Source organism: Procambarus clarkii, chromosome 49 (assembly GCF_040958095.1).
Source record: "Procambarus clarkii isolate CNS0578487 chromosome 49, FALCON_Pclarkii_2.0, whole genome shotgun sequence".
Classification (NCBI taxonomy): Eukaryota; Metazoa; Arthropoda; class Malacostraca; order Decapoda; family Cambaridae; genus Procambarus; species Procambarus clarkii.
In genome coordinates this window covers 13,150,530-13,177,557 of record NC_091198.1, presented here as the reverse complement: position 1 = coordinate 13,177,557, position 27,028 = coordinate 13,150,530, and the positions used below count along the sequence as shown (strand labels likewise).

Sequence of the window (27,028 nt, the reverse complement as noted above, 5' to 3'; positions counted from 1 at the left end):
TTCATGCATGTTTCCACTAAGGGAAACTGCAAGCCTATTACAACTCTGATCAAGAGTAATTTCCTTCACTTCCCACTTAGATAACTGTGATGAAACTACGATGTGATATCACGTAACGAAACATTACACGTCACTATGACCCAGGATATCGCATCACCGTAGATTCTGTTAGTTTTAATTGGGAGAGTTGAATTTATAAATATTGTGTAGGCTAAACAACATGTTTCAGTTGACATGAAAATAGCAAGACTCAAGTTCTTGTAAGTCCTTGATAAATCCGGGACGTTCGTTATGTGTGTACCAACATACTAACATACTAATGTATTAATCTTAATATCACTTCGGGATAGGTCAGTACAACACAGTACACTGCGACCCTGGGATTCCCCCCCCCCCCCGGAGTTATGTTGGATATTTCCAACATCGAATACAGCATTGTTGTATTCTCATTACTAACCATATAAATATTGTAGTAAGTAAAACTAACAACTCGTAGAATTCTCATGTACTAATAATTCATCTGTGCATTAGGCTAGAATTCTCACGTCACCTGACGCCAGTATTGCGTCAGATTTCTTTACAGTAAAACACATTATATTCAATTTGTGTGAGAATTAAATACGATTCTCCATAATTAAAGCATTCTGTATGACAACTGATTGCAGACGAATTGTTCTCTAACTAAAAGCCGAATAGAGCGTTAGAATCATAGCGTCTACCTCACGATAGTGTTAACGTCATCAATGAATGCCATGGGGAGACATTAATTCCTCTCCCTTATATATTTACTATTCTTAAATAGGTAAATAATAATATTTCGTTCCTCTAAATAATAAACCCGTCCAGTCTTTAGAGTTTCAAGCGCGAATGCGAGAAATATTAATGTTCATGCCAATAATTTGTGTTATGAACGTCGACTCGGCGTGGGTTGGGGGACGCCATTCGGAGTCGGTGCGTGGACACGTGCAGAGCTGAAAGGAAGCAAACTTGCGCTCACCGTACTCATAAGAATACGCCATTGTCCAGCAAATAGGACAAGTGTGTCCATCCACAGATGAAAGCCGCCACTGTGAGGCGTGAACGACCTTGCAGATAATATCTTCAACTAGTGCTGGTGTTAAATAAGGGACCCCTAGACTTGGTTCCTGACGACACGTGATCAGCCAGCTTGAAACGCATCAATCCAGGATAGGTTCACCGGAGCCTGGGATGCGAAATTACGGCAATCTTAATACTTATACAGTGCCCACAGCTAAGTACCTTTTATTTGATGCATCATTTACAGGTTTAATAATAGCGGTGTGATTGCGCGTCACGCGGCGAGATAACACCTAACAACAGGTGATTAGAATTCCATCTGTATATATTAATAATCTTGAATATGAATTGAGTAGTTAAATCAATTGCTACTGGTAGTTATTTATCTTGCAGCTCGAGAGACGAATTCCTCATGCTGTCTTCTCCATGTTAACCGTGCCATTCGTCAGTGTACCAGACTTGGAGATTAAGAGGACTTCCAGGGTTATCTAAAGGAACCTACTACAAGCTAAGGCTTATTTCTTTTTTCTATATTCTAGCAATTTGATACATTCAGAATGTTTCAACATAATGTGTGATTTACTGTAACTCATTGCTATGCTCATATTCATGTTCTTCTTTATATGAATAATATTATATTCAGCATTATTTATAGGATTAGATTATTATTAATTGAATTAGTGAACGAACCACACTGATTCCTGGACGTACTGACCTCCAGTAATAACCCCCCAATGTAGGTGTTTGAGGTTTGGTTTCTTTAATAATACAGCCCATTAATTATTCTTATGATCATACTTTCTAGTCATATCCATATTCACTGGTTTTCTCTAGAAATTTATCTAATGATCTGAAATTCTCAGTTTCCCTCTTTACTTTAAAAGCGGGTGGTCCTTCGTAATTTAATTTACTACTTTAATTATTAATTAATCAGAATCAAGCCCAAATATTCCACAGCTGGTGCCCGGGGTATACCAAGGTGTGACACAGTGTAGCTGGTGCCCGGGGTATACCAAGGTGTGACACAGTGTAGCTGGTGCCTGGGGTATACCAAGGTGTGACACAGTGTAGCTGGTGCCCGGGGTATACCAAAGTGTGACACAGTGTAGCTGGTGCCCGGGGTTTACCAAGGTGTGACACAGTGTAGCTGGTGCCAGGGGTATACCAAGGTGTGACACAGTGTAGCTGGTGCCCGGGGTATACCAAGGTGTGACACAGTGTAGCTGGTGCCTGGGGTATACCAAGGTGTGACACAGTGTAGCTGGTGCCAGGGGTATACCAAGGTGTGACACAGTGTAGCTGGTGCCCGGGGTATACCAAGGTGTGACACAGTGTAGCTGGTGCCCGGGGTTTACCAAGGTGTGACACAGTGTAGCTGGTGCCAGGGGTATACCAAGGTGTGACACAGTGTAGCTGGTGCCTGGGGTATACCAAGGTGTGACACAGTGTAGCTGGTGCCCGGGGTATACCAAGGTGTGACAGCGTGTAGCTGGTGCCTGGGGTATACCAAGGTGTGACACCGTGTAGCTGGTGCCTGGGGTATACCAAGGTGTGACACAGTGTAGCTGGTGCCTGGGGTATACCAAGGTGTGACACAGTGTAGCTGGTGCCTGGGGTATACCAAGGTGTGACACTGTGTAGCTGGTGCCCGGGGTATACCAAGGTGTGACAGTGTAGCTGGTGCCTGGGGTATACCAAGGTGTGACACAGTGTAGCTGGTGCCCGGGGTATACCAAGGTGTGACACAGTGTAGCTGGTGCCTGGGGTTTACCAAGGTGTGACACCGTGTAGCTGGTGCCTGGGGTATACCAAGGTGTGACACCGTGTAGCTGGTGCCTGGGGTATACCAAGGTGTGACACTGTGTAGCTGGAGCCCGGGGTATACCAAGGTGTGACACCGTGTAGCTGGTGCCTGGGGTATACCAAGGTGTGACAGCGTGTAGCTGGTGCCTGGGGTATACCAAGGTGTGACACAGTGTAGCTGGTGCCTGAGGTATACCAAGGTGTGACACAGTGTAGCTGGTGCCTGGGGTATACCAAGGTGTGACACAGTGTAGCTGGTGCCTGGGGTATACCAAGGTGTGACACAGTGTAGCTGGTGCCTGGGGTATACCAAGGTGTGACACAGTGTAGCTGGTGCCCGGGGTATACCAAGGTGTGACACCGTGTAGCTGGTGCCCGGGGTATACAAAAGGTGTGACACAGTGTAGCTGGTGCCTGGGGTATACCAAGGTGTGACAGTGTAGCTCGTGCCTGGGGTATACCAAGGTGTGACACCGTGTAGCTGGTGCCCGGGGTATACCAAGGTGTGACACAGTGTAGCTGGTGCCCGGGGTATACCAAGGTGTGACACAGTGTAGCTGGTGCCCGGGGTATACCAAGGTGTGACACAGTGTAGCTGGTGCCTGGGGTATACCAAGGTGTGACACAGTGTAGCTGGTGCCTGGGGTATACCAAGGTGTGTCACCGTGTAGCTGGTGCCCGGGGTATACCAAGGTGTGACACAGTGTAGCTGGTGCCCGGGGTATACCAAGGTGTGACACAGTGTAGCTGGTGCCCGGGGTATACTAAGGTGTGACACAGTGTAGCTGGTGCCTGGGGTATACCAAGGTGTGACACAGTGTAGCTGGTGCCTGGGGTATACCAAGGTGTGACACAGTGTAGCTGGTGCCTGGGGTATACCAAGGTGTGACACAGTGTAGCTGGTGCCTGGGGTATACCAAGGTGTGACACAGTGTAGCTGGTGCCTGGGGTATACCAAGGTGTGACACCGTGTAGCTGGTGCCCGGGGTATACCAAGGTGTGACACAGTGTAGCTGGTGCCCGGGGTATACCAAGGTGTGACACAGTGTAGCTGGTGCCCGGGGTATACCAAGGTGTGACACAGTGTAGCTGGTGCCTGGGGTATACCAAGGTGTGACACAGTGTAGCTGGTGCCTGGGGTATACCAAGGTGTGACAGTGTAGCTGGTGCCTGGGGTATACCAAGGTGTGACACAGTGTAGCTGGTGCCTGGGGTATACCAAGGTGTGACACAGTGTAGCTGGTGCCCGGGGTATACCAAGGTGTGACACCGTGTAGCTGGTGCCCGGGGTATACCAAGGTGTGACACAGTGTAGCTGGTGCCCGGGGTATACCAAGGTGTGACACAGTGTAGCTGGTGCCCGGGGTATACCAAGGTGTGACACAGTGTAGCTGGTGCCTGGGGTATACCAAGGTGTGACACAGTGTAGCTGGTGCCCGGGGTATACCAAGGTGTGACACCGTGTAGCTGGTGCCCGGGGTATACCAAGGTGTGACACAGTGTAGCTGGTGCCTGGGGTATACCAAGGTGTGACACAGTGTAGCTGGTGCCCGGGGTATACCAAGGTGTGACACAGTGTAGCTGGTGCCCGGGGTATACCAAGGTGTGACACAGTGTAGCTGGTGCCCGGGGTATACCAAGGTGTGACACAGTGTAGCTGGTGCCTAGTATTAACTAGGCACCAGTTAATAACTCGCCTTGTATTTTGCTATCTAGAAATACAACTACATCAGTCAAATTTATTTTATCATCACTTTATACTGAAATAGTAATTACGGTACGTGAATTTATATTCGGCTACTATATACCTATCATTATACAGTACTAATATTTTATTTTGACTATTTCACCTTCTAGTTGTAATTTTACTGCAAATTCTGTGTTTAGTTCTAGAACCTGCCCAAAATGCTATGCAAGTTAGTGGCTTTACAAGAATGTACTACTTAATCACCAATATATGTACAGTATTTTCACAACCCGTTGTACCATTTTGTATATACAGTACTTGTATATACAACATATATATTATCCCATAAATCATTCACAATCTGTTATCTATATCATTACATTATTTGTAGGTTCCAAGGGGTTGTCATAGCCAGGGGGTGGTAATGGGGGACGAGCTCCCATGACCTATAAAATGCTCATATACGGCATGTGTCTCAAATAGCCTCTGACAACCAAGTCCAACTCCTGGCCTGCACGGGTGGCTTAGTCTAAGTCCGGCGGAACTGCTTTTACCGACAGGAGAAGGGGCGAGGGCGTGCCTCTGGCGCCTTAAAACCAGCTGTTCCGGGTAGATGGGACTCGATAGCCTGGGAAGGCAGCCCATCTAGGGGAAGGAAAACCCTGATTTTAAACCTCCGCTGCCTTGCGGCCATACCCTTTTTTTGGGAAGGCTTCAGGAGTCAACCTCGAGGAAAAATCCGGAGTTGGAGCCCCTAAGGCAGTTCGTTGTTGACGTCGACCTCGTTCTGGCAGCTCCTGCGACGTTGCTGGAACCATGCATATTGGCATTTGCCTTTCTATTGGATAATTTCAGCAACGTGGAGAGGGGGGACCTGCTGCATGGGTAACAGCTTCTCCTCCATATCTACCTACCCAGGCTTTGCGCCCTGGAGAGGACACTCCAGCTTCGCCTCACAGCGTCGAACCAACACGGGAAGCGACAGTCTACCGGTTTTAAGTCTTCTGCTCGATTGGCGAAGAGTGTGACGCTAGGGGTTGCTTCCGACGGTGGGAGGGGTCATCGCGCCCCACTGGGCAGCTACCGCCCGCCTCAAGCTGGGCAAACCCCAGCCAATAAGGTGTTGCCTCGCCACGGTCCGTTAACCTCACTGGGTGCGTGGGGCTTAGGGTAAAAACCGACAAGCGGCCCGACAACTTTGCACCAAGCAATACCAAACCAAAGAAGAAAATATCAACTGCCCTAAAGCTGGGCACATGGAACGTCAGGACACTGACACCAGGTTTCTCTGACGACCTGCAAGAAATCAATGACGCCCGAAAAACAGCAATCATCGATAGGGAGCTGAGCAAGCTGCAGATGGATATTGTTGCTCTCCAAGAGACCAGGCTCCCAGGATCAGGATCTGTGAGAGAGAGGACCTTCTCTTTCTTCTGGCAAGGAAAACCTCCAGATGAGACCAGAGAACATGGTGTGGGATTTGCCGTCAGGAATGCACTGTTGGGACACATTATGCCACCGATGGGGGAAACCGAACGAATTCTGTCTCTGCAACTACACTCCCAAACAGGACCAGTCAATGTAATTAGTGCATATGCACCAACCCTGACTTCTCCAGCAGGGGCAAAGGAAAAATTCTACGATGACTCAACAGAGTTATAGCGAGAATCCCTGTAAAGGAGCCACTGTTCATCCTCGGCGACTTCAACGCCAGAGTGGGTGCCGAGCACAACATTTGGCCCACTTGCCTGGGTCAATTCGGCATAGGAAGGATGAATGAGAACGGGCAACGTCTGCTAGAACTCTGCTGCCTTCATGGTCTTTGTGTCACCAACACGTTCTTCGGCACAAAGCCTCAACACCGAGTATCTTGGAGACACCCCAGATCCAAGCACTGGCACCAGCTTGACCTGATTCTTACCAGGCGTGCAAGTCTACCCAGCGTCAAGATTACGCGTAGCTACCAGAGTGCTGTCTGTGACACCGACCACTCCCTGGTATGTAGCAGGGTCAAGATGCAACCAAAGAAGATTCATCACTCGAAAAAGGCGGGCAGACCTCGCATTGACACCACCAAGACCCGCAACCAGGACAAGGTGGAAGATTTTGCACACGTGCTCGAGGAAGCTCTCCCTGGCCCAGCTGGGGTCACTGCCTGTAAAAGATGGGAGCACTTCAGAGACGCTGTGTTCAACGCTGTCATTTCCACCTTTGGAAAGAAGACCAGCAGGTCGGCAGACTGGTTCGAGGCTCACTCGGAAGAGATGACACCTGTAATCGAAGAGAAGAGAAACGCCTTGGCAGCCTACAAAGCCTGCCCAAGTCAGCGCAACTTACAGATCCTTCGGGCCGTCCGCTGCAAAGTGCAGCAGAGCGCCAGGCGATGTGCCAACAACTATTGGCTCCAGCTCTGCTCCAAGATACAGACTGCAGCGGATACAGGCAATGTAAGGAGCATGTATGACGGCATCAAGCAGGCCCTCGGCCCAATCCAGAGGAAGACCGCTCCTCTGAAATCTGCCACTGGCGAGGTGATTCAGGACCAGACACTGCAGCTGAAGCGCTGGGTCGAGCACTGCTCTGAGCTATACGCCAGGGACAATGTGGTCACCGAAGATGCCCTGAGCGCCATTGAGTGTCTGCCTGTGTTAATGGAGCTCGACAGCGAACCGACCCTGGAAGAACTCAGCGATGCCCTAGACTCCCTTGTTTCTGGTAAAGCTCCTGGCAAAGATGGCATTCCTGCTGAGACCTTGAAGTGCTGCAGAGGTAGCCTGCTCATGGAGCTGCATGAAATTCTCTGCCTCTGCTGGGAAGAAGGAGAGGTGCCACAGGACATGAGGGATGCCAACATCGTCACACTGTATAAGAATAAAGGTGACAGGGGCGACTGCAACAACTACCGTGGAATCTTCCTCCTCAGTATTGTCGGAAAGCTGTTTGCTCGAGTCGCATTGAAGAGGCTCCAAGTACTTGCAGAGAGAGTCTATCCAGAATCACAATGCGGATTCAGAGCTGGCAGGTCCACCATCGATATGGTCTTTTCCCTCAGACAACTGCAGGAGAAATGCAGGGAACAGAAGCAGCCACTCTTTGTAGCCTTCATAGATCTGACGAAGGCCTTCGACCTCGTCAGCAGGGATGGCCTGTTCAAGATCCTCCCCAAGATCGGATGCCCACCCAGGCTCCTCAGCATCATCAGATCTTTCCATGAGAACATGAGGGGCACCGTGGTCTTTGATGGCCTAACATCAGACGCCTTTGATATCCGAAGTGGAGTAAAGCAAGGCTGCGTACTGGCTCCAACTCTATTCGGGATTTTCTTCACAGTTATGCTGCGGCACGCCTTCGGATCTGTCACGGAAGGCATTTTCCTCCGGACCAGGTCGGATGGAAAGCTCTTTAACCTCGCCAGGCTGAGAGCCAAGACAAAGGTTCGGCTGAGGTGTCTGCGCGACTTCCTCTTTGCCGACGACGCAGCAGTCACGGCTCACTCAGCTGAAGACCTCCAACGGCTCATAACCCGCTTCAGCGAGGCCTCTCAGGTTTTCGGACTCACCATCAGTCTGAAGAAAACACAAGTCATGGGACAAGGAGTGGACTCCCCACCTGACATCGGCATCTCTGATTCCAAACTGGAAGTCGTTCACGACTTCGTGTACCTTGGCTCCACAATCTCTGACTCCCTCTCTCTTGATACGGAGCTAAACAAACGCATCGGTAAGGCATCTACTACCATGTCCAAACTGACAAAGAGAGTGTGGGCCAACAATAGGCTAACTGAGTATACTAAGATTCAGGTTTACAGATCCTGTGTCCTGAGCACTCTCCTTTATGGCAGTGAGTCTTGGACACTCCGCGCCCGTCAGGAAAGACAGCTGAATGCCTACCACATGCGCTGCCTTAGACACATCTTGGACATCACCTGGCAGGACAAGGTGACAAACAACAACGTTTTGGGGAGAGCAAGAATCACCAGCATGTACACAATGCTGAAACAGAGACGAATGCGCTGGCTCGGGCACGTTGTGCGAATGGGCGACGGCAGGATCCCCAAGGATCTCCTGTACGGAGAGCTGAGGCAGGGAAAGCGTCCAACAGGCAAGCCCCAGCTACGGTACAAAGACGTATGCAAAAGGGACCTGAAAGCCATGGACGTCGATCTTGCTATATGGGAGACACTGGCTGCAGACCGTTCAGCCTGGAGGCAGTCTGTTCAACGAGGTGTCTCCAAGTTCGAGGAGTCACTTGCCAAGGAATCGGAGGCAAAGAGACAGAGATGGAAAGCCGGTAACCAGGAAGACAGACCAGAATCGGACTTCGTTTGTGCTCGGTGAGGGATGGACTGCCACTCTCGGATTGGCCTCATCAGTCACACCAGACGCTGCACCAGGATTGACAACTAGGGCGAAACTCCATAGTCTCCCGAGACTGAAGGATGCCTAGCTACTACATTATCTGTTCATCAGAAAATCTTACTGTATATTGCAATTCCATAGAGTTCTTGACAGAAGTCTCCCACTATATATTACCTATATATACCTATGAATATATCCACTTTATCATGTTTCTAATGTATGAATCTTATATAAATAATAATAATGCAGTAATATTATTATTATTATGAGTGCTATTATTAAGAGTAATCAAGTGGGCAAAATATGGTTAAGTAATGTTTAACCAATATTGGGTCAACGTTTTTAATGTTGATTTAGTGTTATATGAACATCATTTGGCCAGGAGGGAGGGGGGGGGGGGGGAGAGGTTGTGTGGGGATATGTGGTGCAACTGATGGCTCTTGTGCTCCATCACTTCCTGTTAACTAGACTGTACAGTTGATCATAGCTGAAGACAAGGGAGTCAGTACAAGTGAGTCAACAAGTTTTCAGTCTACAGTACTGATGAATAACTCATTCTCCTTACCAGGTGTTGATATATTGATTAAGGTCACATTTTCATATACTGTACTTCTATTCCTTGTGGTAAGTTATATTAGGAGTTATAAGAACTATTTGAGTACTGTATTTAGCATAGATTTCAGTGTCTCAAACGAGCAGCAATAGATTGTTCTAGTAAGTACAATACTGAGGGATTGTACTTACATATAACTCTTTAATTATCTGGCTAATGCTGCAACAAATCAACACTCAAATTTACTACCACTGATGAGGATAATGATGATGTCTACATTAAGTCATTAAAGGGGCAGCCAGTTAGACATTTTAACCCCTATCAGACTCCTCTTCTTCAGGTTGGAATAAATTTTAGTGTGACCCAAAATACCAGATTGCTTTCATTTCCAATACATTTTTTTTAGGTTTCCAAGTATGCTTTTGAAAGGCACACATATTTTATACAGTAAATGAGAAACTCGCGAACTTCAAATACAATATGATAGTTATCAAATAAAGCTAAATATGCCAATTTAACCCATAAAACTTTATTAAATGCTAAAATTGTCAAATCTAAAGCCTAATTTGCAGGCCATACAGGATACTAACACTTATTTCAATTAAAAATGTTCGTTTGCATGATGATACATTAATATTTCAGACACAATACAGGAAAAAGACTGGTAGGAAAGGTAGCTTATATGGTTGAAATATGTATTAACAAGGAGGGTGTTGTACCCTAACTGCAGTGTTGGGTACAGTATTCTTACCGGGAGACCGACGACGCCAGGTTTACCAATGAGACCAGTTATCCCCGGCACACCTGGCTCGCCCTTACTGCCATCAGTACCCGAGGGTCCCACTCTTCCTTGTTCTCCCTTAACTCCGTCAGCGCCAGCAGGGCCTGAGGGCCCTCGGTCACCTGCAAGATAGTTTACCAGAGTAGGTAAAGTAAGTAAACCAGAGTAGGTAAATTAGCTAATAAACTAGTAGTTTACTAGTTTACCCGGTCGAGCCTGGCCCCAGGCCGGGCTCGGGGAGTTAAAAGAACTCTCGAAACCCTCTCCAGGTATGCTCCAGGTAGGTCAGTATAGGGCACAATTCTTCCTTTTGAAGAGCCTACATCCACTAGAATGCATATACAGGTTTGTGACTTACCGAAAAAGTAGTGTAATGAGTGGTGGAATATCACCATAAAAACCCTGAAGTATGTTTAAGTAATACAAATCTATCGTAACCAATTTTTCTTAAAATCCATATTATATAAAAAAATCAGAGTTTTTAATTTAGTTCATTTACTATGCACCCCAAAAGCATCAAATAGGCAGTAGTGGAAAAGAGACAGAGGCACATAATGGGCTCAGCAACTGAACCCCAAAATTAATTTAGCTAAGGAGGTTTACAGTCTTTATAAGCTAGTTACTGAATTTAATGCCTATAGACAATGAGTTAGAGAATAACCACAATTACAGCTTCTAAAATAAGCAACTCACATTTGTAGTGAACTAGTTTCATAATTTGATTTGATTATCATGAATGTTTAACCGTGAAAGAAAATGTAACAGGAAATTACTTGGAGCACTTTCATGATAATCAACACATCATAAGAAGCCTGCACATTACAGTTCTGTCGAGGGAGATATATAATAGCTCAATGTAGGATGTAATGGTACCTATTTACTGATAGGTGAATAGGTGCATCAGGTGAAAGAAATTTCTGTCTATTCCCGCCGCGGTCATGAACTGAACTCGAGTCCATGGAATGCACTGTCCCTGAACTGTCTAGCAGCAGCTCAAGTTATATGTTAATTTGCATTAATTAGTGTAAAATATTATTTATTTTAATGGGTTAGTACATAAGAAAGTGTATAAACATCGACAGGTCCACAAGAAGCACCTTATACCAATAATATACTCTACTTAATAACAAACCTTTAAACAGCTTCACTGTATTATTTTAAGTTATTTTCGAAATGCATTGCATATTAGTGGCCTTGTTAAATATATATACTCTGTAACAGTTATTAACCCTCCCCCCCTGTAGATTTTAATATTATTATGTAATATTTTTAGGATAAATTATTATTATTATTATTATTACTACTATTATTATTTGATTACTGTATTATTATTAGGTTATGTGAAGAAAGAAAACAGCATCTTTGCTCTTGCAAAGAACTAACCTTTGTCCCCACGTGGACCGGGCAAACCTTCGCGACCAGGGGCACCAACATCACCTTTGACTCCAGGTTCGCCACGTTGTCCCACGGGTCCCATGGCTCCGGGTACACCGGGTGGGCCTGGCACCGAGTCTCCACCTGCCCCACCACCACCTGGTGCCCCAGGGATGCCAGGTGGACCCTGAAACACACATTATTTAACATTTACATCAAATTATGTGTCAAAAACGGGAAAGAAAAGAAAGGGATGGATGACACAGGTAATAAAAAAGAGCATTGATAACTAAGCGGAAAGAAGATTTATACCTTTGGAGAAGGCATAAATCTACAATGAACGTCATAGATTATGAGATACAGTATGTAAAAGGGCACCTAACTCGGCCACCCAGGAAATCAGTTCAGCCAAAAGAAACTATGAAAGAAAACGTGCCCATAACATAAAGAGAGATCCAAAGTTGTTCTATGCCTATATAACAAGCAAAACCCCTAAAAGATGAGACTAACAAGTTATAATGGCGGATAAAAGGGCAGCAAACACCTTGAATGAATATTTTACAACAGTGTTCACACTAGAAACATTAGACGTTATCCTATTATCCACACAAATGTTTGTAGGAGCCAAAGAAAACTAATTAAGGGAGCTACCCATAATGTGCGACACAATCAAGAAGAGCATTGACAAATTAAACGACTCAAAAGCCCTAGGTGTGGATGGAATTCAATCTAAAGTTGTAGAGGAACTGGCAGATGCATTATGCCTACCGCTGAAACTTTTTTCAGAAAATCTCTGGACTAAGGATTAGTTTCCTTATCCTGCCTTACAACCTGCTTGTTACGATATCAACGCTTTCTATGGAGTGAGGTGTGGTGGATATCGACTATCTATGGCCTATACTCCAACTCCAAGGCATTAAGTGAGACGAAGACAATCATCATCTGTTGGCGGAGGTGTGTCGTCAGTGAAAGGCTCCTGTTTCATCCCTCAGTTAGGAGGTGAGGTCGATGATGATAACCCTCTGGTGAGTGAAGTAACGTTATCGACACCATCTCGTTTGTGCACCCGATTACATTTACACTTTCCTAGTGAAAGGCTGCAATCCTATGTTCTGTCTGGCTAATGACTTATATCCACAGAGGTGACGTGGAGATTCTATTGCGCTGTGGAAATCAGTTCACCTCGGGCAGCCACGAACTCCTGACATGTTTTTGTGAGAGGATAAGTGGCCACAGCCAATAGTTGACAGGGTGTTAGCTGTTATACTTGTGCAGTGATATTATGTGGACCGACGTACCCGAAATTGGGCCAAGAGGAGTTACAAGACGACAATACTTGCCGTCTGTGGGGAAGTACTGTCAGCGTGTTTGCTGAATACTTCTGCCAGGGTGTTAGTGGTAACCTCTGGACATATTATTTGTGACCTCTGTCAGCATGTTGCTGAGGACCTCTGCCAGTGTGTTTCTGGAGAGTAGATGTGGGGTATTTGGACATTGTAATGGTACGGTGTGGGACTGGCCCACGTTGAGTAAGGTGAACTCGCCAGTGATTACCATTGAATGTGCACGACGTATACTTGAAGATAGTGGACTCACCGGGTTTTGAAGAGCACTGCAGATATATTAGGTGTCCTTTGTGAAAGAGACACTGTGTACATAAGTATGGATATACTTTGATAGATAATATATTGGTGAAGGTGTTATTGGGTATTGTTTACCCCCGTTATTCCTTGCACAATTACTTACTACTGCCAATCCTTGAGAACTAACTATTGACTTGGGGTGGGATCATAGAAGACAGAAGAAGAGGCTCTATGGCCCATTACACAGAAAGAACCCGGTTTCTGGCTCAAGCAGGCCGTAACCCCTGCTCATTTTTGGAAACTGTAACCAGCTATTCAGGCAAAGAACTTCCGGTAGATGTAGTTTACATGAACATTGCTAAAGCTTTTGACAAGGGACCACTTGAAAGACTAGCAAGGAGATTACAGGCACATGGAATGGTAGAATACTAGAATGGATAAAACAATTGTTTAAACAAAGATAACAAAGGATCGTGCTAAACGGGAAGGAATGTGACTGGAGAAATGGAGTGAGTGGTGTACCACAAGGGTCCATTTTGGGGCCAACCCTTTTTGTCAGTGACATAGATTCGAATATTACAAACCACATCATCAAATTTGTAGATGACACTAAGATTTATGGTACAGCGGGAAGTGAAAATTATATTGAGGCCTTATAAAGGCAATCTATATGAACTCCACAAATGATCAGAAGACTGGCAAATGCTTTTTAAAATCGATAAATGTAAAACCTTGCATGTGGGGCATAACAATCCATGTCACAAGTACCAAATTAACAGCAGAGTGATGAAGAAAAAGACCTTGGAGTCAGAATCCATCATTCACTGAAAGTTGCACATGTGGTAGCGGCAGTAAAAAAACAGCGTTGAATGTAAAAAAATGCCATTTTCTGGATGAGACCCGGAGGCTCCCTGGAGTTATCCAGGCTGATATGCTAATGTCAGACTTTGGTGTCAATCATGTGTATGGAGCTTCTGTGGGCCTACTAGAGACCACGAGCCAGAACCTGGCCCCCCTCAGAGAGGCAATGGGGAGCAATGGCCTATTGAAACCCCTCCACGTGGTTGGAAGCATTCTATGTCTGCCATCGACCGGGTCAGGCTCCCAGAAAGGTAAGCGTCCCAAAATCAAACCCCTATTCTGGTGAAAATTGCGACAAAAAGCCGAAGAAGTGGATAGAACTTCCCAAAAAGAAACGAAGCAAACGAGTATGACGTCACCGTGCCGCTGTCTGCACAGCCCCTCCTTCCCGGGAGGGGGAAGGGGGAGCCCCAGACCCCCGCGCCGGCAATCCACCCTTCAGTTCTGAGGTTGAAAATCAAAACACGCGAAAAACCGCCAACCAGGGAGAGGGAAGGGAAGCCGAGGAGCCACTGGGTTTCACCCAGAAAATGGAATTTCATTACATTCAATGCTGGTTTTCTGGGGGGTGCCCCTGCAGCTCCCCGGAGCTAACTACCCACAGAGGAAAAGTAGAGGGACTTACCCGGGAGGCGGTCGCTGCTCACTCCTCAACCTGAAGTCAAGACAACATGCTGCAACTGCCGACCCAAAGCAACACAGGCCTGACTAGGCCCAGGACCGTTCATGAGGTTAGCGCACAGCCAAGACCCTGTTCGACCACCAAAAACCCCACGCCCGAATGTCAGCCCAAGGACATGATTCCAAAGACGGAAGCAAGAGCAGCAAACTTACGAACGTCATGGGCACGGGGATAGATCGCAGGCTGGCTAGCCTTAATAACCTTGTGGAGAACCTGGGAGACCCGCAACCGCGAACAGGGAAGGAGGGAAACCGAATCAACCCAAAGGGCATCTCCTGGACACAGAAGCCGTGGCGTGCAAATAACAGCGGAGGGCCGCAACTGGACACAAAGGATGATGCATCCCTGGCCTGACCAACCTAATCATCAACAACCCAAGGACCCCTCCGGAAAGCAGCTGTCTCATTCTTCACCAGAAAAGAAGAAGACGGCTGCAGACGAACAAACCGATCGCCACTACCGAAAGAGCAGAAACTCCTGCGCCGGAGGAGAGCATGAAGCTCCCTGACCCGACCCCCAGAGGCCAGCGCCAACAGGAAAACGAGCCTTCAAGAAACAATCCAGAACCGAATGGGCCACAACAAACCGAGGAGAAGAGAGAAAGGAGAGCACTCTGTCCAATGACCAGGACGGCTCAGGCTGGCGCATGAGCAAGCCGGAGGTGAAACAACGCACGAGACATCTCGCAAAACGGCGCAGAGGTAACATCAATACCAAAAGCAAGCTGAAGTGGCTCTGCCAGCGCCACACGATATGAGGCGACAGTATTAGGCATAAGATGACGGTCCTAGAACAACCAAGAGAGAAAGGACAACACCACTCAAACTGAAAGCGAAGCACAACGACGAAGAATCAAAAAGAACCGGAAGGACCACCAGGAAACTTCATACTGCCGCCGAGACGAAGCCCGCAGGTGGGACACTAACAAGGAAGCCACCTGATCACCATAGAAATGATGATAAACTCGAGTCAGAAATTCCATACGCTAAGACTCGAGGAAAAGATCGAACCATCCACGTGACGCACCAGTCCGATCTGCTGGAAGAGGCGAAGCTGCAGGAAAACCTTCGGGTTCGACACCGAGTAAGCAGCACCTGAAACCACGGCTGGGCCGGCCACCACGGAGCCAAGAGGATTACTCTCCCCTGGTACGTCTCCAAGCGAGTCAGGACCTGGAGCAACAGCTGAACAGGGAGGAAAGAGGTACAGGAACCCCCACCTCGATCAGTCCTACTAAAAGGCATCGACCCCGACGGCCTCGCAGTCGGGGGAAGGGCACCACATGCAGTGGTAGGTGCCACCTCAAGGTGCCCAAACGTCAGACAGAGCCAACGGAAGGAGTCGGCGTCGACCGTCCATTCCGTGGACAGGGGAACGAAACGAGATAGGCCATCTGTCAAGTCGTTGGACACTCCTCAAACGTGAATTGTCAGGAGAGCCAAACCCCAAGAACTCAGCAGACGAGTCACCCGAAGCGACCAGTGCCAAAGAGCCAATGGACCGCGTCGAACCCCCTTGGTTCAGGCAATGAACCACCAGGGAGCAGTCCGAATGGAGCTGGATCGTCGATCCGCGGGTGACCCGAACCCTCCGAAGATCAAACCACACTATTGTGAACTCCCGCACCGTGCTGTTGGCCTGATGGAAGGACGGACCCCACCGTCCCTGGACGACCTGGTGAGTTCTGGTCACAAAGCCCCAGTCGAGAGACGACACACCCATGAACACAAAGAGCAAGGGCTCGGGTAGGCGCCGAGGCAGTGAACCCCGAAAAATCCAAAGAGGAAGGCCGGGGACACAGCAGCCGACGCTAGGCCCCCCGGGGGCCGAGCCCAGCGATCGCGAGAGAGGCTGAAGGGACGTCCTCGAAAGAACCAGAACAGCCAACGAAGCCAAACCCGACCCGGCGGGTAGACCATCATCGCAAATTTCATGCTCCTGAACAGACCCTCGAGCAACTGCTGGGTGACCCGGAAGCCCCCTAGAAACAAGGTGCATGCGGGACTGCAGCCGTAGAAGAGACTTCCGGTGGAAGAGACAAGGAAGAGACCTTGATGCTCCATAACAAAACCGAGCCGGTCCCTGAACCCCGGATAAATCAGGATGTGCCAATAAGCATCCCGGAGGTCCAGGGACACCATTCAAGAGCCTGGCGCCAAGAGGAGCCGAACCTGTGACAGCATAGTCATCCAAAAGGAGGGGCAATGAACCCAGGGGTTCAGACAGGACAAGTCCAGAATGAACCTCAGGTCCGCACAGACCCGTTTCAGTACTGGGAATAGAGGGATAACCCATCTGAGGGACGTCGTCGTTTCGACCACGCCCAAGCGCACCCACTCCAAGACGACTTGACAGAGCGCAGGGGAAGAGGCCTGCCCCACCAGCCCTGAACCCCCTGAAGGAGGAGGGGCCACCCAACGCCACCGCAAGCCGAAGGAAACGACTTCGAAACGCCCACAAATCGTGGGACCAGGTGTGAGCGAACAGCGCAAGCCTCCTCCCCATCGCCCTGTCAATGGGGCGAACTGCGAAAGGGCCACTGCCCCTTACAAGACCCCGAACCTCGCACAGAGCGAACACAGCACCGACCAGACGAAGGTGGGTCCGAAGGCGGGGCCAGTACCCGAAACTGGCATCAGCGGCCTACCTCGACGAGAAGAACCCCGAGCCCTGGCACTACCCCTCCAGGAAGGCCCCCACCGGGACCCCTGGAGAACCAACAAGTCAGACATAGGATGACAACTTAGCTGAAGCAGCCTGCAAATACTGCACCATGGCCAAAGGAGCAAAAAGCAGAGGACAAAAAGGAAAGGACATCCTAAGAGCCAGGGTCCCCAGGGTGATTCCAGATAGGAGGTAAGAACCGCTTGCCAACACGTGAGCAGGGAAGCATAAATCAGTGAAACCGCATCCCGCAGGATCTGCCCAAAGAGCTTGCTAAAGCTGCTGTAAATAAAGACAGTATTGAACGGAATCTTGAGTTATCAAATAAGTCCCTTAAAAGTGTCATTAGACGAGAACTCCTGGATGAATTTGAAGAAAGTAGAACAGTGCAAACTGGAACTAGCAAGTCCAATGTTCATCACAATGAAATGTGTGAAGTAAAACATGTGTATGGGGCAAGTAACAAAGTAAGTAGACTAACAGATGTTGTCACAGCTCGTATAAGACTTGGCTACAAGTATCTGGCAGTTCGGCTTGTATAGGGATCTAGATGAAGTAAAGTGTAAAGTGTGTGGATAAAGACAGGGACACACACTCGAACACTATATCTTGGATTGTAGTAAAATTGAGCCATTTAGAGATAAATCTAAGCTCACTCTGTATGATATGGCAACCTATCTTATTACCATGGATAAATTACCTGAAATCCTTACACTGCATCCACATTTCGCTTCCAGTAGATAAACGACATATGAGATTCAGAAACAAATAGTGTATTGTGAAGACTAATAATAAACAGAAGCTCCCCTATGACTCTGTAATGTCTCCATTGGTCAAACTATTATGCATTAGCGATAAGATCTACCATTAATGTATAATGACTTACTGTAAATATATAGCTCTTGAAATAGCACTTTCTCTGTAATTAGCTGACATTGTAACTATAAGGTGTGAAGGATAGATGAAATTGTTTATGTAATAATCTAAGATGAGGGCTTGATAAAAACCTTTTGTGCCCTCTGTAATTGCTTTTTGCACTACCGCTCACAGGACGAGTATAGGGTGCACAATAAACTAGCCACCTCCGGCAGCAACAATCAAAAAAAGCTTCAACAAGGCAGCAGCAGAGCGAGCCGCCGAGCCCAAGGCACCGGACCTACAAACGGCCCCAAGCGTCCCCTCATCCTCCTCAAGCCAGTCCGAAGACAGCTCCAGGAGGGAAAAGAAACACAAGGTCGAAGCCAAGAGGCTACAAGCACGCAAGTCCTCAGCAACCTGCGCACCCAAAAGGGAGGGAACCTGCACATGGACCTGCACGACGCCAACATCCTGGGGAAGGGCAGGGGCAAACAAGCACTCATTGAGGTGCTCAAGGTCGCCTCACAGGAAAACCTGAACCACCGTCGAAGCTTCGCATCACTCAAGCATGCGGGAATAACAGAAGGAATGCCAAGCCTCCAAAGCAAACACAGGACAGTCCGCCAGCCTGGACTGACTCTGGAACCTCGTAGCGGACCCAGAAAGGGAACGATGTCCCAAACCTGAAAGAAGACGGATTCATAACAGAGGCATAATCCGGGTTGCACAGGAGGTAAGCCGCAAGGGCCGCCCGCACCACAGATGGTTGGATGCGGGAAGCCAAAAACCTATGGAAAGACGGAACCGATGCACCCGGGGGAACTACGGAACGGAACCCTGGGAAGGGCAGACACCAATTCCAATTCGTACGCAGAAAGGGGGAAAAGAAAACCCCACTCCTTGTAACAGTAAGCCCTGCTCAGAGGGCAGAAAAGCCCAGGTGGGGTCCAACGGGGCCCAAGGCCTCGAGTTTGCCTCTCCCCTGCCCCAGGATCCTCCGCCGCAGGACCCAGGGCCGAATCATCCCACAAAGCACCGGTCTCAAAAGAAAAGGCGTGCACAGCCGTGTAAGCCGGACGAAAAGAGGCCCACTGGTCAGACCCGGAGACTTCAGCAGGGAGATCGGACTCGAATGCCTCCGTTGCCACACCAGAAGGGGCATCTCCCGAGACTGCCCGAGTCTGAAGACCATCTAAACCCTGCCCCGACTCAGAAATCCCTCGGACGTTTCAGGGCCAGAAGCAGGGGGGGGGGGGGGGGTGGTGTGTGACCAGAAGGAATCAGAGTAGTGGAAGGACGAGGGGAGTGTGAACTGAACCAAGACCGAAGTGACCATAACCCCCAGGTCCGGGTTCCTATAAGCAAAACGGGGCAGCCTTGGGGCATCCGGGTGAGCAACCAACCTAGCTCATTGCAACAACCTAAAGCGCACATGCAATGTCTGCGCCGCCTATATCTGCAGATTATCATTGGACTGGCTAAACTGAGTCACCAGCAAGCAACAAAACTCACAGGACTCCAGGTCGAAAGTGTCATGTACCCAACAGGCAGAGTGACACGAGGCAAAAACAATGAGAGAGTCACCCTGAGACAAGGGAACTGAGCAACCCTCGAACTCGCACAAAGCGAGGAGGCGGGGGTGAACTCAGGGATCATATCCATCGGATTCGTGTGCCCCCTTGGGGTTTCCAAGGAGCCTGAGATGGAACTCACGCTCATGGAATCCAAGGCAGGGTACTGCTAACTGGCGCCCAAAACTACTGAGCAACTCTCTAAAGTTGAACCTCAGGGATCTGTACACTCACGGGGACCTAGCAGGGGGTACCACCAGAAGAGAACCGTACTCGGGTCAAGTACAAATGGGCAACAAGCAAGGCAGACCCCCCCACCAGGCAAAAAGAAAATGAAAACCCAGCAAGAGGACAATGTACCCCAAAGGAACAAAGCCGGCCGCTATGAATGGTGGAAACAAGCGACGCAGCACCCTGAGTCCTCACCAGTGCAAAGTGCCTCTTACCCTAAGGTAAACAAGGGAGACAAAACACCCAAGCACCCAAAGGGCGGCCGAAAAACCGAGCAGTAAATCGGCCCAGCAGAGGCAGGGCCCAAGGAACTTGTAGAAGGTGGTCCCAAGCCCCAAGGGTAGTACTAACAGGGCACCTAGGGACGATAACCTTTGGCGCATGTAGCCCGAGTACTGTAGAATAACTCCTGGCTCACGCACCCCTAAAAGACAGTCACCACATGCAAAGCATAGTGCTGAAAATCACCGGAGCCAGAGCACACGACCTCAGCCTCTAGCATCAGCCTTAGAACTGAAGGGTGGATGACTGGCGCAGGGGTCTGGGGCTCCCCTTTCCACCTCCCGGGGAGGGGGGAGCTGTGCAGACAGTGGCGCGGCGACGTGTGACTTCATGCTCATTTGCTCGTTTCTTTTTGGGGAGTTTTATCCACTTTGTGATGATAATCTCTTCCAAGAGAGATTGAGCCTGCTCTTCCCTATATCATTTACTTCATTCTACAAGATGCTATATTAAAGATACGTCCACCAGTATCACAAACGTTTTGCCCAGGAAGCTAAGCGTACCTTGCACCACCAGACATGCCGGCTCTCCACCCTGTCGTCAACGAGCAAACTACCCATTCTCCGCCTGCCTGCTCCTGATTGGCTGGTGTATCGGCGACAGCACACCTGCACCTACACTCACGCCCTCTACCTGAGTCGACGTCTGGGCCAGCTCACGTCGTCCTCCTCAGAATATCTTTGTGCTCTTAGAAGTTGACATCTCTCTCTGGTATACTAAGCCCTGGCTGTCAGTGTACTAAGGGAGGTGGCAGCTCTAGCCAATATTCTCAGCACCTGATTATTATTGTCTTGAACATTATTTTATATTAGAGTAAATTTTCACATCTATTAATTATTCATGTTGTTTTGTTTGTTGACTTGTTTTGAATTTTACGTAAGCCAAGGATTGTCTTTGTTCATATCTTGTTTTCTAAAGTAATTAAAATTTCATTATTTATATTTTGTGTTTTGCGTGTCTTCCCATTACCTTACCACAGACAAACAGGCAAGCAGTCTCTTTTTTTCTGTAAGTGTGACAAGGCTTTGACACCTGCCATTGGAGGACTGCCGAACATCAACACTCCAACACTTTACCGTCACAACATTGTTCGGCTTTTTGTAGTTTTTTCACCAGAATAGGGGTTTGTTTTGGGACGCTTACCTTTCTGGGTGCCTGACCCGGTCAATGGCAGACATAGAATGCTTCCAACCACACGGGGGTTTCAATAGGCCATTGCTCCCCATGCCTCTCTGAGGGGGGGGGGCCAGGTTCTGGCTCGTGGTCTCCAGTAGGCCCACAGAACTCCATACACATGACTGATGCCAAAGTCTGACATTAGCGTATCAGCCTGGATAGCTCCAGGGAGTCGCAGAGGCTCCCCCCAAGAAAACCAGCGTTGAATTTAATGAAACAGCCATTTTCTGGGTGAGATTCGGAGGCTTCCCGGAGCTATCCAGGCTGATATGTATATCATTAGACTTTGGCATCAGTCAGTGTGTATGGAGTTTTTGGTTTACAGGAGACCACGAGCCAGAACCTGATCCCCTCAGAGAGGCAAGAGGAGCAATGGCCTATAGAAATGCACATGGGATTTGGAGCATTTTATGTCTGCCATTGACCGGGTCAGGCACCCAGACAGGTAAGCGCCTCAAAACAATTCCCTATTCTGGGTAAAACGACCAAAATAGACGAACGAGTGGATAGAACTCCCCAAATGAAAAAAAATGAGCAAACGAGCATTACGTCACACGAGCCGAGCCGCATGTCTGGGCAGTTCCCCCTCTCCCCAGGAGTGGGAAGGGGGAGCCCCAGACCCACTGCCCTAGCGATCCATCCTCCTGTTCGAGGCTGGATGCCAAAATACGTGAAAAAACCGCCGACCAGGGGGAGGGGGGGGGGGGTTGCCGGGGAGCATCTATGTCTATCCCAGAAAATGGCATTTCATTACATTTAATGCTGGTTTTCTGGAGGGAGCCTCTTCATCTCCCTAGAGCTACATTACCAAAGACAAAAACTAGAGGAACTTACCAGGGAAGTGGATGGTGCTCGCACCTCAACTCGAAGTTGAGACAACAGGATGCAACTGTCGACCAAAAGCGACACAAGCCCAACTAGGCCCAGGAACATTAACAAGGTACCATGCAAACCCTGTGGACGACCTGAGAGACCAGAACCTTAGAACAGGGAAGAAGGGAAACCGGATTAACCCAAAGCGCGTCCCCGGTCACAGAGGCCATGGCGCGCAAATAATGGTGGAGAGTCACAACCGAACACAACACATGATGCACCCATGGCCTGACCAACCAAGCATCAACAACCCAAGGACCCCTCCAGAAAGCAGCAGTTTCATTATTCGCCAGAAAAGAAGGAGACGGCTGCAAACAAATGAATCTATCACCTCGACCAAAAGAGCAGAAAGCCCTACGCCAGAGGAGAGCATGAAGCTCCCACAACCTGACCCCCCAGAGGTCAATGCCAACAAGAAAAAAGCCTTAGAAAAACAATCCTAAACCGAAGGGGCCACAACAAACCAAGGAGAAGACAAATAAGAGGTCCAAAGACCAGGACGGCTCAGGCAGCGCATGAGCAGGCCAGAGGTGAAACAATGCCCGAGACAGCTTGCAAAATAGTGCAGAAGTAACATCACTACCGAAAGCGAGCTACAGTGGCACCACCAATGCCACACGATACGAGGCAAGAGTATTCGGCACAAGATGATGGTCCTGAAACAGCCACGAGAGAAAGGACCAAACAACCTGAACCGAAAGCAAAGTACAGTGATGGAGAGAAAAACAGAACCAGAAGGACTGCCAGGAAACTTCATACTGCTGCCGAGACGAAGCCCACAGCATGTACATCATTACATAGGTGCCATCTGATGGTGTCCTGCAGGTGGCACACCATCAGAGAAGCCACCTGATCACCATACAGATGGTGATAGACTCAGGTAAAAAAAAGACCAAACAGGAAGACTCAAGGAGAAGATCGAACCAGTCTCGTAACGGACCGGACCGATCAGCTGAAAATGGCGGAGTCGCGGGAAAACCCTCCGGGTTCGGACACCGAGAAAGCAGCGCTTGAAACCAAGGCTGGGCCGGCCACCATGGAGCCAAGAGGACTACTCTTCCCTGGTAAGTCTCCAGGCGAGCCAGGAGCTGGAGTAACAGCTGAGGTGGGGTGAAAAGTTACAGGAACCCCCACCTCGAGCAGTCCAGCTGAAAGGCATTGACCCCGATGGCCTCGCAGTCGGGGAAGGGTGCAACATATACTGGAAGATGCCTCGACCAGGCTGACACGAAGAGGTACACCTCCGGGCGCCTGAACCTTGGTAGAGCCAACTGAATGAGTCAGCATCGACCGTCCATTCCGTGGACAGGGGAATGAACTGGGACAGGCTATTCGCCAGAACTTTGGATACCTCCCGAACGTGAACAGCCAGGAGAGTCAAACATCGAGAACTCAGCAGACCCGTAGCGACCAGCCCCAAAGAGCCAAGGACCGCATCAAACCCCCTCGGTTCAGGCAATGAACCACTGGGGACCATCCATGAATACATTGAGCGAGTGCTCTGGTAGGCACCAAGGCGCTGAACCTCGAAAAACCCAAAGAGGAAGCCAGCGACGCAGCAGCCGAGACAAGACCCCCAGGGGTTGAACCCAGCGATCGCAAGGCAATACGCAACCTTGAGGTCCAGGAACACCATCCAAGAGCCCGGCTCCAACAGAAGCCGGACCTGGAACAGAGTGGTCATCCGAAAGGAGGGGCACGATATCCAGGGATTTAGACGGAACAAGTCGAGAATGAGCTGCAGGTCAACACAGTCCCATTTCGGTACTGGAAACAGGCGGTAAACCCACCTGAGGCATCATCGTTTCAACTACGCCCAAGCGCACCCACTCCGAGATGACCCGACAGAGTGTAGGAGAAGAGGTCCTGCCCCGCCAGCCCCGTATCCCCCGAAGTAGGAGTGGCTACCCAACGCCACTGCAGGCCGTGGGAAACAACCCAAAAAACCACAAATCATGAAACCAGGCACAAGCGAGCAGAGCAAGCCTTCCCCCCCCCCCCCCCCATTGCCCTGTCACCACCATTGCGAACCACAAAAGAGCCGACACCCTTACGAGAACCCGACCTGCACACAGAGTGATCACCGTGCCGACCAGACGCAGACGGAACCGAAGGCAGCACCAGCACCGAACCTGGCACCTGTGGCCTACCCCGACGAGCGGAACCCTGAGCCCTGGCACGACCCTTCTGGAAGGAATCCCCCCCCCCCCCGACCCCTGGAGAACCAACGAGTCAGACATCGGAAGACAGCTGAAAAAGCCACCTGCATATACTGCTCAACCACAGAGTCCACAAACAGCAAGGGACAAAAGGGCAAAGAAAAACTAAGAGCCAGTGCTCAAGCAGATTCCAAGGAGGAGGCGAGCACAGTTTGCCAACACACGAGATGTGCAGCGAAAAACCACAATACTGCATCCAACAAGATCGGGCCAAACAGTTTCAGTGGAGTGGACAACGCACGAAAAGCCGAGATCAAGGTACCAGACCTGGAAACGGCACCAAGCCCCTCTACATCCTCCGCAAGCCAATCTAAAGACACCTCTAGAAGGGACAAGAAACGCAAGACCGAAGCCAACAAGCCTCGAGTGCCAAGTCCTCAGCCACAAGCGCAGCCAACAAGGAGGGAACTTGCACATGAAGCCGAATCGTGCCTACATCCTGTAGAAGGGCAGGGATGAACAAGCACGCTTAAGGTGCTTAAATCCCCCCCCCCCCCCGCCCAGGTAAACCTGGACAACCGTCAATGCCTCGCACCACTCAAGCATGCGGAAATGACAAAAAGCACTCCAAGCATCCAACGACAACAATGGGCAGTCTGCAAGCCAGGACGACTCCGGAACCTCATAATGAACGCAGTATGGAGATGAAGGCCCAAACCTGAAGGAAGATGGATCCATTATAGAGGCACAATTCGGGTCGCACAGGAGGTAACCCACAATGGCTGCCCGCACCTCAGTAGGCGAGACGTGGGAAGCCAAAAACCTCTGGTAGGACGGGACCGAAGGACCCGCAGGGATACAGAACCAAACCCGGGGAGAAGCCGAACCCAAATCCAACTCGTAAGCGGAGGGGGTGATAAGAAAATCCCACTCCTTGTAAGAGAAAGCCCCGCTCTGAGTGTTGGAAAACCCAGGTGGGGTCCAACAGGGCCCAGGCCCCCTAGTCAGCTCCTCTCCAACCCCGGGATCCTACACATCAGGCCCTGGGAGCGAGTCATCCTCCAAAACCCCAGCCTCACAAGAAAAAGCCAGGGCGGCCGGAAAAGCAGGAAGAGAAAGGGGCCCTCTGGTCAGACCCCAGAGCCACAGGTGGAGGAATGGACTCGAATGCCTCCATCACCATCCCAGAAGGGGTAACCCCCATAACTGCCCGAGTCTCAGGAATCTCTAAACCCCGCCCCAACTCCGAAGCTCTCAGACACTTTGGAGCCGGAAGCAAGGGGGGGGGGGAAGACAGAATGAACCACAGTAGGGGAAGAACGAGGGGGTACGGACTGAATCAACGCCGAAGCAACCAACATCCCCAAGTCTGGGTCCCTATAAGCAAAGCAGGGCAGCCTCAGGGCATCTGTGGAAGCAGCCAACCTAGTACATTACAGCAACCTATACCTAGCATACAACGCCTGAGCCGCCTGTACCTAAATAATGCCATCAGTTGATTGGGTGAATTGAGTCACAAACAAGCAACAATGCTTGCAGGACTCAGGGTCGAAGATGTCACCGACCCAACAGGCAGCATGACGAAGGCAACAACAATGAGCATCGCCCTGAGACAAGGGGACAGAGCAATCTTCAAACTTGCACAAGGCAAGAGGGAACCCAGGAGTCGCATGCATTGAACCCTGTGCACCCCCCGCAGGGTTTCCCATGGCCCCTAGACTGGTATAAGGGTAAGCTTAGGCAGGGTACTGCTAACCGGCAACCCAAGTCTACCTACAAACTTCTAAAACTGAACCTCCGGGCCGTGTCCATTCACAGGGGCCAAGCAGGGGGTACCACCGAACACCAGAGGTCAAGACCTTAATATAACTGGGAGCAAGGGACACAAGGCAGACCCCTACTAGGCAGAAACAAAAAGGAAAAGAAAAACCCCGTAAGAGGACAACGTACCTAGGAGGAACAGAACCGGCCGCTGTAATAGGTGAAAACTAGCTGCGCAGTACCAGCGCCCCTACCAGTGTAAAAACTACCACTTACCCCAAGGTAAACATGGGAGGAAACCCCCCAACACACTCGGGGCGGTCAATCACCAAGCAGCAAAAGACCAATAGAGGTGGACCCTAAGGTAACTTGTGGAAGATAACCCCAAGCCCCAAGGGTGGTACTTGCAGGGAACTCAGGGAAGGAAACCCTAAGCACTTACAGCCCGAGTACCTGTAAATATTACTCCCAGCATGCACACCACCGTAAGAGCAGTACTGGACACAAGGTACAGCACAACACAAAGAGAATCTGGAGCTGGAACCACGCGACCATGTCACAATCACATCAGCCGAGAACTGGAGGGTGGATCGCTGGCAGGTAGGTATGGGGCTTCCCCTTCCTGGGGAGGGGGGAGCTGCGCAGACATGCGGCGCAGCTCGTGTGACGTCGTGCTCGTTTGCTCCTTTTCATTTGGGGAGTTCTGTACCCTCGTTTGTCTATTTTAGTCGTT

General features: G+C 49.5%; 1 protein-coding gene across 1 annotated transcript in view; it reads right to left on the bottom strand.

Annotated features, from left to right (window-relative positions):
• The window catches only part of LOC123763235 (collagen alpha-1(IX) chain), a 155,766-nt gene that overhangs the window by 27,365 nt on the left and 101,373 nt on the right, over positions 1 to 27,028 (bottom strand). Inside the window, 2 exon segments of the mRNA XM_069302992.1 lie at positions 10,191 to 10,342; positions 11,604 to 11,781. Of these exon segments, the coding sequence (XP_069159093.1) occupies positions 10,191 to 10,342; positions 11,604 to 11,781 (330 nt within the window).